The 13,232-nt window shown below is 45.4% G+C and overlaps 1 protein-coding gene across 1 annotated transcript in view; it reads left to right on the top strand.

The window, feature by feature from the left end:
- Window positions 1-8,352, top strand: part of GEMIN6 (gem nuclear organelle associated protein 6) — an 8,984-nt gene extending 632 nt beyond the window's left edge. The window contains exons 2-3 of the mRNA XM_015427383.1: window positions 4,770-4,915; window positions 7,560-8,352. Coding sequence (XP_015282869.1) covers window positions 4,788-4,915; window positions 7,560-7,944 — 513 coding nt within the window. The 5' untranslated portion in view covers window positions 4,770-4,787 and the 3' untranslated portion in view covers window positions 7,945-8,352. The remainder of the gene's footprint in view (window positions 1-4,769; window positions 4,916-7,559) is intronic.
- The last annotated feature ends 4,880 nt before the right edge of the window (window positions 8,353-13,232 follow it).

Below are 13,232 nucleotides of genomic sequence, written 5' to 3'. Positions count from 1 at the left end.
TGGAGGGAACGGCAGTCTGGAGCCCTCCTTCCTGAGCGAAGGCAAAGATGTGTGAGCCGGAGGCTAAAAGACTGTGAGCTGGCTCACACTAACTCAGCTTGGAGGGAACGGCAGTCTGGAGCCCTCCTTCCTGAGCGAAGGCAAAGATGTGTGAGCCGGAGGCTAAAAGACTGTGAGCTGGCTCACACTAACTCAGCTTGGAGGGAACGGCAGTCTAGGAGCCCTCCTTCCTGAGCGAAGGCAAAGATCTGTGAGCCAGAGGCTAAAAGACTGTGAGCCGGCTCACACTAACTCAGCTTGGAGGGAACGGCAGTCTGGAGCCCTCCTTCCTGAACGAAGGCAAAGATGTGTGAGCCGGAGGCTAAAAGACTGTGAGCTGGCTCACACTAACTCAGCTTAGAGGGAACACTGCTCTGGAGCCCTCCTTCCTGAGCTAAGACAAAAATGTGTGAGGCGGAGGCTAAAAGACTATGAGCCAGCTCACACTAACTCAGCGTAGAGGGAACACTGCTCTGGAGCCCTCCTTCATGAGCGAAGGCAAAGATGTGTGAGCCGGAGGCTAAAAGACTATGAGCCGGCTCACACTAACTCAGCTTAGAGGGAACACTGGTCAGGAGTATTTACGCCACTGCGATGTTCCCTCTAAGCTGTAGAGTCTTGAGAGCAAAAAATCCTACTTTGTGAGCTCCTGGCCTTGAAGTTGTGAGCGACCGGTTTGGCTGCTGCATAGATCTGTCTGCTCTGGAGCCATCCCTTCCTGAGCTGAAATAAAAATGTGTGAGCCAAAGGCTAAAAGACTGTGAGGTAGCTCACACTAACTCAGCTTAGAGGGAACACTGGTCAGGAGTGTTTACCCCACTGCGATGTTCCCTCTAAGCTGTGGAGTCTTGCGAGCAAAACTTCTACTTTGTGAGCTACCAGCATTAAAGTGGTGAGCGAGCGATTTGGCTCCTGCATAAATCAGTCTGCTCTGGAGCCCTCCTTTCTGAGCTAAGACAAAGATGTGTGAGCCGGAGGCTAAAAAACTGTGAGCTAACTCAGCTTAGAGGGAACACTGGTTACCTGTCATCCACGCTGCCCTTGAGGTGCGGGACGAGCAGCGGGCCTGGCGTCGTTTGCTCCTGCTTGGGAGCTCAAGAGCAGGCTGGAGGGAAAGAAGTGAAGGGCTAAAGAAAAGAGTCCTAGGAGATCCCAATCGCTTAATGGGGCCGTGGCGCTGGGGGAGGAGGCTTAAGACTGCAACCCTAAAGACACTTTTCTGGACTGGAAGTAAACCCCATTGAATTACATGGGATTTACTTCTGAGTGGAACTGCTTAGAATTGCTACCTTCTTCCCTGCTGTTTTCCCTGCCTGAAATAGCCCGGAGAAACCGGTATTTGACCTCAAGTTTACACAGGTATTTTGCCCGGAAATTTCAGGTCTGAAAAACTATGCCGTGGGAAGAGGATTAAATCTGCCTTCATGAATCCCATTCAATCAACGGCAGAGTAAACATGCATGGGGTCAGGTTTACAGAATGGGTGCCAGAAAATCTTCAGTTCGAAACATTTTGCATCCCGTTTTACAGGATGGAGCCAAGCATACTAGCCAAGATTACAGAACAGTTGGCATGACTGAGATAACGCGCGCAATGAGTTTTGAACGCATGAAATGTACTACACAAACGTTATTAAGATCTCCAGCAGCAAAACGCAAATATGAAAAAAAAACCATATCCATGCAAGTCCTAGTGTATTTTTTAAAGCATTTACATCAGTATACTTTAAAAAATGTAATTATCATCCGGACAACTTTATAGAAAACAAAATTCAAATATGCGTGGGATAGAATTTGGGGCTCGGTTGCAAAATCTTCCAAGCTTGTCTCTTAAAACCGAAGTCATCCTATGAGCCTGCTGGGTATAGTATTGTTAGGGGGTGAAATTGACTAACAGTGAAAAATCCAGTGTAGAATTACACCAGCCTACGCCTAGTGAAACCAATGGGCATGGACTGAAACAACTTTGCATAGGCCAACTTTGCTACACACAATAAATAAAAGAGCGCGAACGGAGAGTTGCTTCCAGGTATCGCTGTGAAGGAGAGGAAATAGATATTGAAGCCTCAGTGCATTCTGGGTCCAAGAAATTACGATCGAGTTACAGCTTTATGCATATGTTAAATTCCATTCTGGAGCAAGTCAATGTTTGGCTAACGTACAACCTGGTCGGGGTTTAAAAAAAAACAACTTTAAATAGTGCGTTGTTTTCGGTGCTTTACGGTTAGAAAGAGCTGTGAATATAGCTTGATTGTCTGATTCTCGGTATGTGTACCCGGGCGAGCTTGAGCAGTGGGAACTAAGGTTTTGTGCAGTTAGACATATGGTCTTTTTTTGTTGTTGTTAAAGTTTTATTGTTTTTTGCATAACAATATAACATTGAAATGACATATGGTCTTTATTAAGGTGCCAGTTTGTTACATGAAAATAAATAAGAGGAGAGAAAAGAAAATGGTAGAAAATGAAGATGAATGCTGTCTCTCTAGCCACTTTATTTTTCTGTGTGTTAGAATCTGGAGCGGGTAGAATGGGAATGCTAGGCTGATTAACGGTGTGGTGAGAAAAAGGAAGTCTTGATTTCCCCCTCCCCCCCAAGGTGTTAACTACTGCATGCTCTGAATTGGTTTATTATGGAGGTGTAGATACAAGATTATATCCCTCCAAAATTAAATGTATAATGTAGTTCTAGGTCCATGGACACAGATTTTCACCATTAAAAATAAGTTTTATCAGCATTCTTTCTTGGCTAAACACAGAAAAGTGATTAATTATGGTGACCGTTCTGTTCAGTCCTCTTCCAAGGCATTTTCTGAGTTGCTAATGCAAAGCAGATCTTTAAAGAATGTATGTGTGATAATTTTTTTAAAAGCCCTGCTTCTGTTCTGCATTTATTAAAGAATTTTCACACATTAGGCACCAGTGTTTGAAGGTGCTCTTGTCAGTGTGAAAGGACTCTGAGAATGCTTTTACATGTGGTATGGGCAGTAGGACTCTGTTTATTCTGAGGAGAGCCTCACCTGAGTTCCATGAGACTTACTCCCTTATATTTGTACAGGGGTCATTTCGTAGAAAAAGAGGTGCAGGAGCTCATTAGCATAACTCATTTGCATATGCCACACCCCCTGGCATCACTGGAAGTGTGTCAGAAGGCAACACCCACTGCTCAGGCTCCACTGGACTCTTTTGGATTGTTAGCTATTGGGGGGGGGGGGGGCGTGGAGGACGTTGGTAGCTACCGTTTGGTGGGGGGGGGGGACGTGCAGATCTGTCCTCGCAGAGGAGGGAGAGCTTGTACCTGAATAAAACCTGGTCTTAAAGGTGCCACTGGACTGTTTTGGACTGGGGACCGGGGTGAGCTCTGCAGCTTAACTGGCTGCTGCTTGCTCTGACTGAGGGCTGCTGGGAGCAGGGGGTGGGGCTTGTTGCATGTGCCCGCCCCCTGGGCTCTTTACTGCTGGAGCTCCGCTCCTGTGTGCTCCTGCAGAAAATTACCCCTGTTTGTGCATGCCCAGGGTCATATCTTTAAGTCGCATTTAAGCCTTTTCTGAACCAGGACCCACCATTCACTCCTTCAAAGGTCCTACTTATATTGGGATTTTTCAAACTGTGAATGTCCATCTTTCTCTAGGTGTGCAGAGTTTGAACAGTTATTCATTTTTCAAGGTACCACTTAAGGTTGCTGTGTGGTTAAGACACTGAACTGCAGATCAGAAGGTCGGTAATTCAGCAGTTCGAGACCCAAGTGCCACATGACGGAGTGAGCTTCTTTCTCTGGCCCCAGCTCCTGCCAACCTAGCAGTTCGAAAGCAAGAAATTGCAAGTAGATAAATAGGTACCACTTCGGTGGGAAGGTAACAGCGTTCTGTGCACCTCGGCGTCTAGTCATGCTGGCCACATGACCACAGAAACATCTTTGGACAGCGCTGGCTCTTCGGCTTGGAAACGGAGATGATTACCGCATCCCTAGAGTCAGATTCGACTGACTTTTGAGCAAGGGAAACCTTTACCTAAGCCCAAAGCATTTGCTATTAGAGTTGGCCACTGCCACATGCTGTTTCTGGTACCCTTTCTACTACCAAACCGATGTTTGTTCAGTTAGCCGTCCTTAGAAGGGATTGTTTACTTGATGCATACCTATATAAATCACTGCTATGGACTCACCCCCTTCCAATCTGGAAGCAGAATAGTGATTTCTAAAGGAGGAGATTCCTCTAGCCATTGGGTCATTTCTGTTATTTCACATTCTAAAAGCAAACTTTTTGAGAGGTATATGTGTGCTTCCAACTTAATTAAAGAAAAAAGTATATTTCAGCTTCCAGAAGCTTGGGAAACACTGACTGGAGGTGATATTCTTTTTCCGACCTTCTTCTGGCCCAGTGGCCTAACCTTAGTGCAGCAGAGCTCATTTTTCGTTTTTTTTAGAGAGCCAGTTTGGTGTAAGTGGTTAAGAGTGGTGGACTCTGATCTGGAAAACCGGGTTTGATTCCCCACTCCTCCACATGCAGCTGTTGGGTGACCCTGGGTTAGTCACAAGTTTTTTCAGAGCTGTTCTCTCAAGAGCAGTTCTCGCAGAGCTCCCTCAGCCCCTCCTACCTCACAGGGCATCTGTTGTGGGGAGAGGAAGGGAAAGGAGACTGTAAATCGCTCTGAAACTCTGAGTGAAGGGTGGGGGTATAAATCCAATCTCTTTTTCTTCTTTAATTACTAGTGTGTCTCCCCCCCCCCCTTTAGTTTCAGCAAGTAGGGAACATGACCGCGTGGCAAAAGAAGACACCTCTGGAATGGCTGACGTATGTGAATAAAGAAGTCGGAGTTCTGGCTGCTGAGAAACACAAATATCAAGGGTGGGTCTTAACAGTTGACCCAGTATCAGCCAAGTAAGTAAGAGCCCGGCCTGCATGCAAGTATGAAAACAGTGACAAAGCATCAGTTAAAGAGTTATTTTCACCAGAATGGAAAGAACTAGTGTCAGAAAAAAACGTATTTAAATATCGTATGTAAAACCGATCTCACCTATTGCTTCTGGAATGATAGCAGTGTATTTCTACTGTGAAAAGATGTTTAACGTAGTGTGGCTGCACACTTCAAGTGACAGACTGGCCGGTGACCAACCAAATACAGGCATAGAGTTCTTTGCTTTGAACTTTTTGTAAATTAGGACAGCTTAAACAAGGTAGTGGAGAGGAGGGGCATGTTAATTCAAGGCACTGTGGGAGTTGTCCACTGGGAAATTGTCAGGGTTCGCCTCAGTATGAGAGGTGGAGTATGGCCTAGTTTAAAAACAAAAAAAAACCCCAAACTTCCAAGGCCTCAGCTCTATGTGGCAGATCCGTCAAGGAGCTCTGGAAAGAAGCCCTGGTCAAATCTGCATTTGCATTTTTAAATCAGTTTTGTGCTGCTGTGACACCGTCTTTCTCTATGCTTGTTTGAACGTTGTTTGGAGAAGAGTCATTTAAAGCCGTGCGGAGGCGCAATGACAGTGGAGCCGCTACGAGAGGGTGATAAACATATGCAGACGTGCAAAAGTATGCTAGCACTGTTGAGGTGTGAAAACGAAACCAAATGTAGACAGCTTTTTTGAAGACAGAGTCAGAAGGCTGGAACACCGGTGGGAAAGACAAATGCAGTTTCGACCCCTGTGTTTTAGTTCCACATGAGTGAGACAGAATGCAGTTGCTTGTCGGTGCAAGTTTTGGAACACATTGTCTATGTTCATTGGCACTCTTACTTTTCTTCTGTTAAAGAAATAGTTATATACCACCTTTCTGTCTGACAACAGGCCTCAAAGGCAGCTCACAATAAAAGAAGACTGAGTTACAATGAATAAGACTGTGTTAAAAAGCGGTGGTAACTGTTATAGTGTCACTGATTCCATATAAGAATAAAGTAGAATATATAGTTCATATCTGGACATGGCCAAGGGTAGAAGGGGTGGTGGTAAATGGATGCGACTTACTTTTTATTGTCTCCTGCTTAAACGTAGCAGTTCGAAAGCAAGAAATTGCAAGTAGATAAATAGGTACCCCTCGGTGGGAAGGTAACAGCGTTCCGTGTGCCTCGGCGTCTAGTCATGCTGGCCACATGACCACAGAGAAGTCTTCAGACAGCGCTGGCTCTTCGGCTTGGAAACAGAGATGAGCACCGCATCCCTAGAGCCGGATTCAACTGGCTTTCGAGCAAGGGAAACCTTTCTCTCCAGTGGGGACTGAAAGCAGATTGCATTGTTCTCTTTCTTTTTATAACAACCCTGTCACGTGGGTTAGCCTAAGAGTACATTACTGGCCCAGGGTCATCCAACAAGCTTCCATGGCAGAGTAAGGATCTGAACGTGGGCCACCTAGATCCTGGGTCCAACATTCTGTCCACTTATACTGCACTCACCATACTGGTTAAAAGATAACGGCTTGGTTGCGATGACTTTCTTCCCCTTGTGCTTCTCTTCAGCTGTGGTGCTCGCTTCCTCTGTTATTAGCACTTCCATCTGTGCAAGATCAATGTTCTTCAGTGTTACCATGGATACTTACGGGCCCAAGCCAATAGGTGGAGCTACCAAGAGTTACCTGCAAAGAATTTTACTTTCACCACTGTTTATGCTGCATCAGTTTTGTGGGTGTTGAACACTAAAAGGAATGCATCTTCCAATGGTCAGGTCCCCCTCCCCACAACATACACCCTGTGAGGTAGGTGGGGCTGAGAGAGCTCTGACAGAAACTGCTCTTTTTCAAGGACAGCTCTGACAGAACTATGGCTTGCCCAAGGTCATCCAGCAGCTGCACGTGGAGGAGTGGGGAATCAAACCTGGTTCTCCCAAATTAGAGTCCGCGTACTTAACCACTGCACCAAACTGGTAGTGGTTGCTTCCTGAAGCCATTGTATAGCACAGGACAGGGCCGAAAAAGGCAACTCAGCAATGGTAAGGCTAGAGACAGCTTTCCCAATAAGATCAAACTTTTCTCTCAGCCCCACCTACCTCACAGGGTGCCTGTTGTGGGGAGGGGAAGGGAGAGGAGTTTGTAAGCCACTCTGAGACTCCTTTGGGTAGTGAAGGGCGGGGTATAAATCCAGTCTCCTCTTCTTCTTCTCTCTCAGCCCCACCTAACTCACAGGGTGTCAGTTGTGGGGAGGGGAAGGGAAAGGAGATTGTAAGCCGCTCTGAGACTCCTCTGGGTAGTGAAGAGCAGGGTATAAATCTAATCTCCTCCTCCTCCTCTTCCTCCTCTTCTTCTTCCTCTTCTTCTGTGTACAGCAAGTGATGCTGGGAAAATAATTGTCCTGTTGACAGGAGGTCCTGGGCTCAGCTATTGCATGTCTACAGGTTGTGATTTTTCATTGAGGCAATTGGCTGCAGCATCTTGATCTGAATACTTAACTAGCGCTGCCACTTAAAGGAGGGAGTCACTGGGGCTTGTAAGTGTGTTTGAATGGGACACCTATATATTGTTTTTAACATGCGACTTTTTTGGGGGGGAGAGGGAAGAGGTCTTGCTCCTTATCAGACTTTGCATCTCTATCCTTTGGCAGTATTCTCCTGGCGCATCCTCTTGAGAATGGGAAAATGTCCATTTCAGCAGTCCTGGGCCATGCAGTGCAAGATGTTGAAATACTGACTGAAGCAGATGATGAGATGAAAGAGAAGCTTGCACACCTCTTCATGCCTGAAGAGATGCGAAGGTGTAGTCAAGAAGAGCTGGAGAGAAAGAAAACCAGTCTGAAGGATTGGCTGGAGACAAACCATATTCCTGTGAAAGAGAAAGGAGAGTCACAAACAACGCTGTGTGTTGCAGGAGTATTAACTATTGACCCACCCTATCGGCCAGAAGACTGCAGTAGTTCCAATGAAATAATTTTGTCCAGAGTCCAAGGATTGATACAGGGTTATCTTGCACTTCAGCAATGTCAGATATAGTTCTCAAGCAGGGGAAGAAGTTTAATTTACTTGTCAATGAACTGCCTTTTCTCTCCACGGTCTGGCTTTTAATCGTTGTCGAAATATTTGTCGCTGTTGAAGTTAAAATCTCCTGGTTCACGGAACAGCCAGCTTAATTGGAAGCAATGTGCAGGCTGCATATAAAAGTTAGATTTTGCCTGACTTTGCCTTTCGTTTTGGGATCCTGGAACTGGTCTTTCTCCAAAAGAACAATTTGTAGGCTTGTATGTGAAAATGTCCCAACAAGAATATCACAGCTGCTAGTACTTCCTCTTGTCATCCAGCTATAAAATATTTATGAATCGTCTGTATTGAAATAGTCCAGGCACTGTCCATTCATTAAAGATCTAAAGCACACCATACAGGACAATCAGTTTTCTTTAATATCTTGTTCAATTAGCAGGGGTTATTTCCTGCAGGAGCGCACAGGAGTGGAGCTCCAGCAGTAAAGAGCCCAGGGGGCGGGCACATGAAACAAGCCCCCCCGGCCCAAAACAGTTCAGTGGCACCTTTAAGACCAAGTTTTATTCAGGTACAAGCTCTCCCTCCTCTGCGAGGACAGATCTGCACGTCAACGTCTCCCCCTAATAGTTAGCAATCCAAAACAGTCCAGTGGAGCCTGAGCGGTGGGTGTTGCCTTCTGGCACACTTCTGGTGATGTCAGGGTATGTAGCATATGTAAATAAGTTTTGCTAATGAGCTCCTGCACCGCTTTTTCTATGAAATGACCCCTGTCAATTAGAGTTTGTGAATGAAAAATTGCCTGCAACTGCTACATTCTGCCTTCCCCCTCTGAAACCAGCTTTGTATTTACCAGTAAGTAGTATGTTTAAGCGGTATGTTTAAAGATGACAACATTTGTTGAGTATGAGAATCCTTGAAGTTCTGCTGGGAAGCCAAAGATTATGGCAATATGTTTTAAGAGTAGGAAGTTTTCTTTTATTTGTTAAAGTGACAAGGTGGTGTTGGAGAAACTGGCAAAAATACTTAGATATTCAGAGTTTGCAATGGATCTTTGCTTTACTGGAAGAGGAGGCATTTCTTTCCGTGTAAAAATGATTGGTAACTGGAGCAAAAGCCTCGAAGTAGTCAGTCCCATATTCTTGTGAATAGCCTTTGGCTACTAGGCGTGCTTTGTATAGTTCTACAGCCCCATCATCTTTATACTTTGTTTTGAATACCCATTTGCATCCAACAGGCTTTGTTATATAAAATAAGACACAGTGACACGAAAGCCATCATGAAGAAAAAAGGCTACTGAAAATGAAAATGGGAATACAGTGAGTAGGGACTACATTTGAGAGATTTCTTACAGAGACAAAATATACTGGTTAACTTTGATCTACAGTTAAAGGTTTGAGAAATCAAGATTTAAATGTGTGAAGAAGACATAACGAAATACACCACTCGGAGTCACTGGAACAAGCACTTGTACCATGTTGCAGCATATAGGATGACCATCACTATTGTTCGCACAGTTTATGAAACACTTTGTACTCTGCCACTGACTAACAGGTTTGACTTAGTATGTCCACTTAGCTCTTCCATGGTGCATATGTTAAGTGCCATTTATGATTCTGACATCATGAATGTATTCAGGTATTAACTTTGGTTCATTTGTGACAGTTGTTTGGATGCATGCCGGGAGGGTAAAATGCTGAAAGAACAAAATGTCAACTTGCTATTTTTGCTGAGGCTTGCGGCCTTGACAGCCCAGCCTAACTGCGCAAGTTTGCCTAGCTGAATAGAGAACAATAATACCCTGTTCCGATATGGATACTTTTAGAGCTGCATAGCCTAAGAAGAAAAAAAAGCCTATTGGTTAACTAAAGAAAAAGCTTTTCTTGGGAAAGCCTAGCCCAAAGGGTTTTCCGCCAATCAGAGATCTGTAAGGTCAGAGTGCTGATGTTTGATGGAGCCAATAATTTTGTTTTATTTGTGTGCATCATCCTGAGTATTAAGATCCTATGTCACCCTTTGTAACACTCAGGCTGTTGGGTATTCAGGGTTACAAAACCTTGAGATCTGTACTCTTCCTTTATTAATTAATAAATATTTATTTATTTTATTTATTAGTTTGGCTACTGCATAAATTAGTTTGCTTTGGAGCCATCCTTCCTGAGCTAAGACAAAAATCTGTGAGCCGGAGGCTAAAAAACTGAGCTAGCTCACACTAGCTCAACTTAGAGGAAACACTGGTCACAACAATAATAATATTCAATTGAAAACAGGATGGTCCCCAAAAATATACAATGATGGTAAAACAGTTCTCTGGGGATGATGTTGTCCTATAGCTGATCCCAAGCAAATAAGTCCGATAATATCGATCGTGCAAAATTGTGGCAGATCTTCCCAGGCCATCCTTAACCCCGATGTTGTCCACATCATTGGTGGTGGTGGTAGTGGTGGCCCCTGTGTGAAAGCCTGGCGGAAGAGCTCCATCTTGCAGGCCTGCAGAACTGCATAAGATCCCGCAGGGCCCTGATCTCCGGGAGCTCGTTCCACCAGGTAGGGGCCGCCACCGAAAAGGACCTGGCCCTAGTCGCGGCGAGCCTTGCCTCCCGGGGGCTTGGAACCACCAGGCGATGTTGCGCCCCGGATCGAAGTGCTCTTGGGGGTATATGTGGGGAAAGGCGGTCCCTCAGGTAAGTCGGACCCTGGCCATATAGGGCTTTAAAGGTAAGTACCAGCACTTTGAAATGGATTCGGTATGCTATTGGCAGCCAGTGCAGCGCTTTCAGCCCAGGCTGGATGTGCTCCCACCTAGGGGCGCCCACCAACAGCCTGGCCACAGCATTCTGCATCAGCTGCAGCTTCCGGATTTGCGACAGAGGCAGCCCCATGTAGAGAGCATTACAGTAGTCTAACCTCGAGGTGACCATCGCATGGATCACTGTAGCCAGGTTATCGCAGCCGAGGAAGGGAACCAACTGCCGAATCTGCCTAAGATGATAAAATGCCAATCTGGCAGTGGCTGCCACCTGGGCCTCCATCGTTAAGGAGGGGTCCAGGAGCACTCCCAAACTCCTAACCTCCGACGCTGGCACCAACGGCACCCCATCGAAGGTCGGGAGAGGGTGCCCCAACCCCGGTCCGGTCCAACTCAGGCACAGGACCTCTGTCTTCGCTGGGTTTAGTTTCAGCCAGCTCAGCCTGAGCCACCCAGCCACGGCCTATAGTGCCCGGTTCAAATCTGGGTTGGAGCCCGACCGGCCACCCAACATCAGATAGAAATATTCTAGTGAATAATTCTTCACAGGACTGTGTGTGTGTGTTTCTCAAACTGGTTGGGCAAACACAGCCAGAGGCACCATTTGTGTCTTACAAATTGGAGGTTCCTTCCACCGAGATCATTGCTGCCATCAGAGAGGGCCAGGGGTCATTTCCTGCAGGAGTGGAGCTCCAGCAGTAAAGAACCCAGGGGGCGGGCACATGCAACAAGCCCCACCCCCTGCTCCCAGCAGCCCTCAGTCAGAGCAAGAAGCAGCCAGGTAAGTTGCAGAGCTCACCCCGCCCCCCCGGTCCAAAACAGTCCAGTGGCACCTTTAAGACCAAGTTTTATTCAGGTACAAGCTCTCCCTCCTCTTCGAGGACAGATCTGCACGTCCCCTGTCCCCCCCAATAGCTAGCAATCCAAAACAGTCCAGTGGGGCCTGAGCAGTGGGTGTTGCCTTCTGACAGACTTCCAGTGATGTCAGGGGGTGTGAAATATGCAAATGAGTTATGCTAATAGGTTATGCTAATGAGCTCCTGCACCTCTTTTTCTACAAAATGACCCCTGAGCCTCAGTATACGCTCCAAACTGTCAACAAATGCAATTTATACAGATGGTGTTAGAAAAACGTAAACATTTTCAAGAAGGGGATATTGTATTGGGAGGGGATCTGAACTTTTTGGCAAATTATAATCGGGATAGATCAAAGCATAAAAAGAAACTAAAACATTATTTTTTTGGCCCCCCGAAGGGGATTTTTTAATTGCATTTTATATAAGGACTACAAACTACAACGAAAATAGGGAGGGGAACTACAATTAAGGAGAAAGAAAAGGTACCCACTACTGACTAAAAACCCAAGAGAGGAGACCATCAAATTTGCTTAAATACAAAGCCACCCCATAAAACGCTAACATTTTAATGAACTTAGTCAGACATGCTAGTATATCTTTTAAATCTTAAATTTAAATGTTGATAAAATACCCCAGAGCATCTAATTATTAAGAACTATGTTTTCAAAGTCACAATTCAGAGTCCCTCAGCCTTCATTTTTTCTTATCCTGTCTTTTCTGCAGTTTGTAAGGACTTTTAGGAGCCGCCACCCCGGTCTCAGAAAGAGAGTCCTCTCCAGAAGACCCCGAGTCCAGCTCGCCACTGGACTTACTGTCCTTTTCCTCTTTTTCCACCTCCTCTGGCTCTCCCAACTGGATTCTCAAAAACTCCCGTGCTTTAAAAACAGTCAATCTTTTCCTTTTTATCCTGAAGTTTGAAGGTTATGCCCTCTGGAGTTAGCCACCTGTACACAATGGCATTTGTTTGAAGAAAAAGGATTAGATCTTTGTACTTCTTTCTCCTTTGTCTTATTTCAAATGGAATATCTTTCAGAATCCTGATAGTATTGTCCCCAATTTTCAAAGGTGATCCCGCTGTTGCTCTCAGGATAGAATCCCTCACATGCCTCTTCGAGAATCTCATTACTATTTCCCCAGGCAGATTATTTTTCTTTATATATCCGCAATATGACCTATAGACCACATCCATCTCGCTTATCAAAAGTTCCGCCTTCAGATCTGTCACTGGGGCCAATGCTTCGCTCATCATTTGCTTCAGATTCTCACCCTTAGTCTCTGGGACACCTTGGAAATAAAGGACCAAGTTTGACTTCTCCATTTGTAATTGTAAAAGCTGTTCTTCTGTAGAAACTTGCTTCTTTTCCAATTTTTGTACCCTTTTCTTCACCTTTTGAGCAGTGGCGTCAACTTCTTTCACCTTCTCAGCTGTTTGTTCTGTAATTTTAAGAGTCTCATTCGTTTGCTTTTGCTGAGTGGTGATACATTGGTTCATTGTTGACAGCTGTTCCTTGAGATTATTCATCTGATCCAGCAGGGGGCGCAGGGATTCTGCCAATGTTTTGGCCAGCTCGGTGGTTCCCTCCGGTCGTGGGCTCTCAACTACTTTCACTTTTGGAAGTTTCTCTTTCTCCGTCCTCTTCTCCGCCATTTTTATGAATTGTTTACTTTCGCAAAGATTTATAAAGTCTCTGAATATGTGC

The sequence above is a fragment of the Gekko japonicus genome, unplaced genomic scaffold (genome assembly GCF_001447785.1).
Source record: "Gekko japonicus isolate JY-2015 unplaced genomic scaffold, Gekko_japonicus_V1.1 scaffold2236, whole genome shotgun sequence".
NCBI lineage: Eukaryota > Metazoa > Chordata > Lepidosauria > Squamata > Gekkonidae > Gekko > Gekko japonicus.
This window is presented reverse-complemented; position numbering and strand designations above follow the sequence as displayed.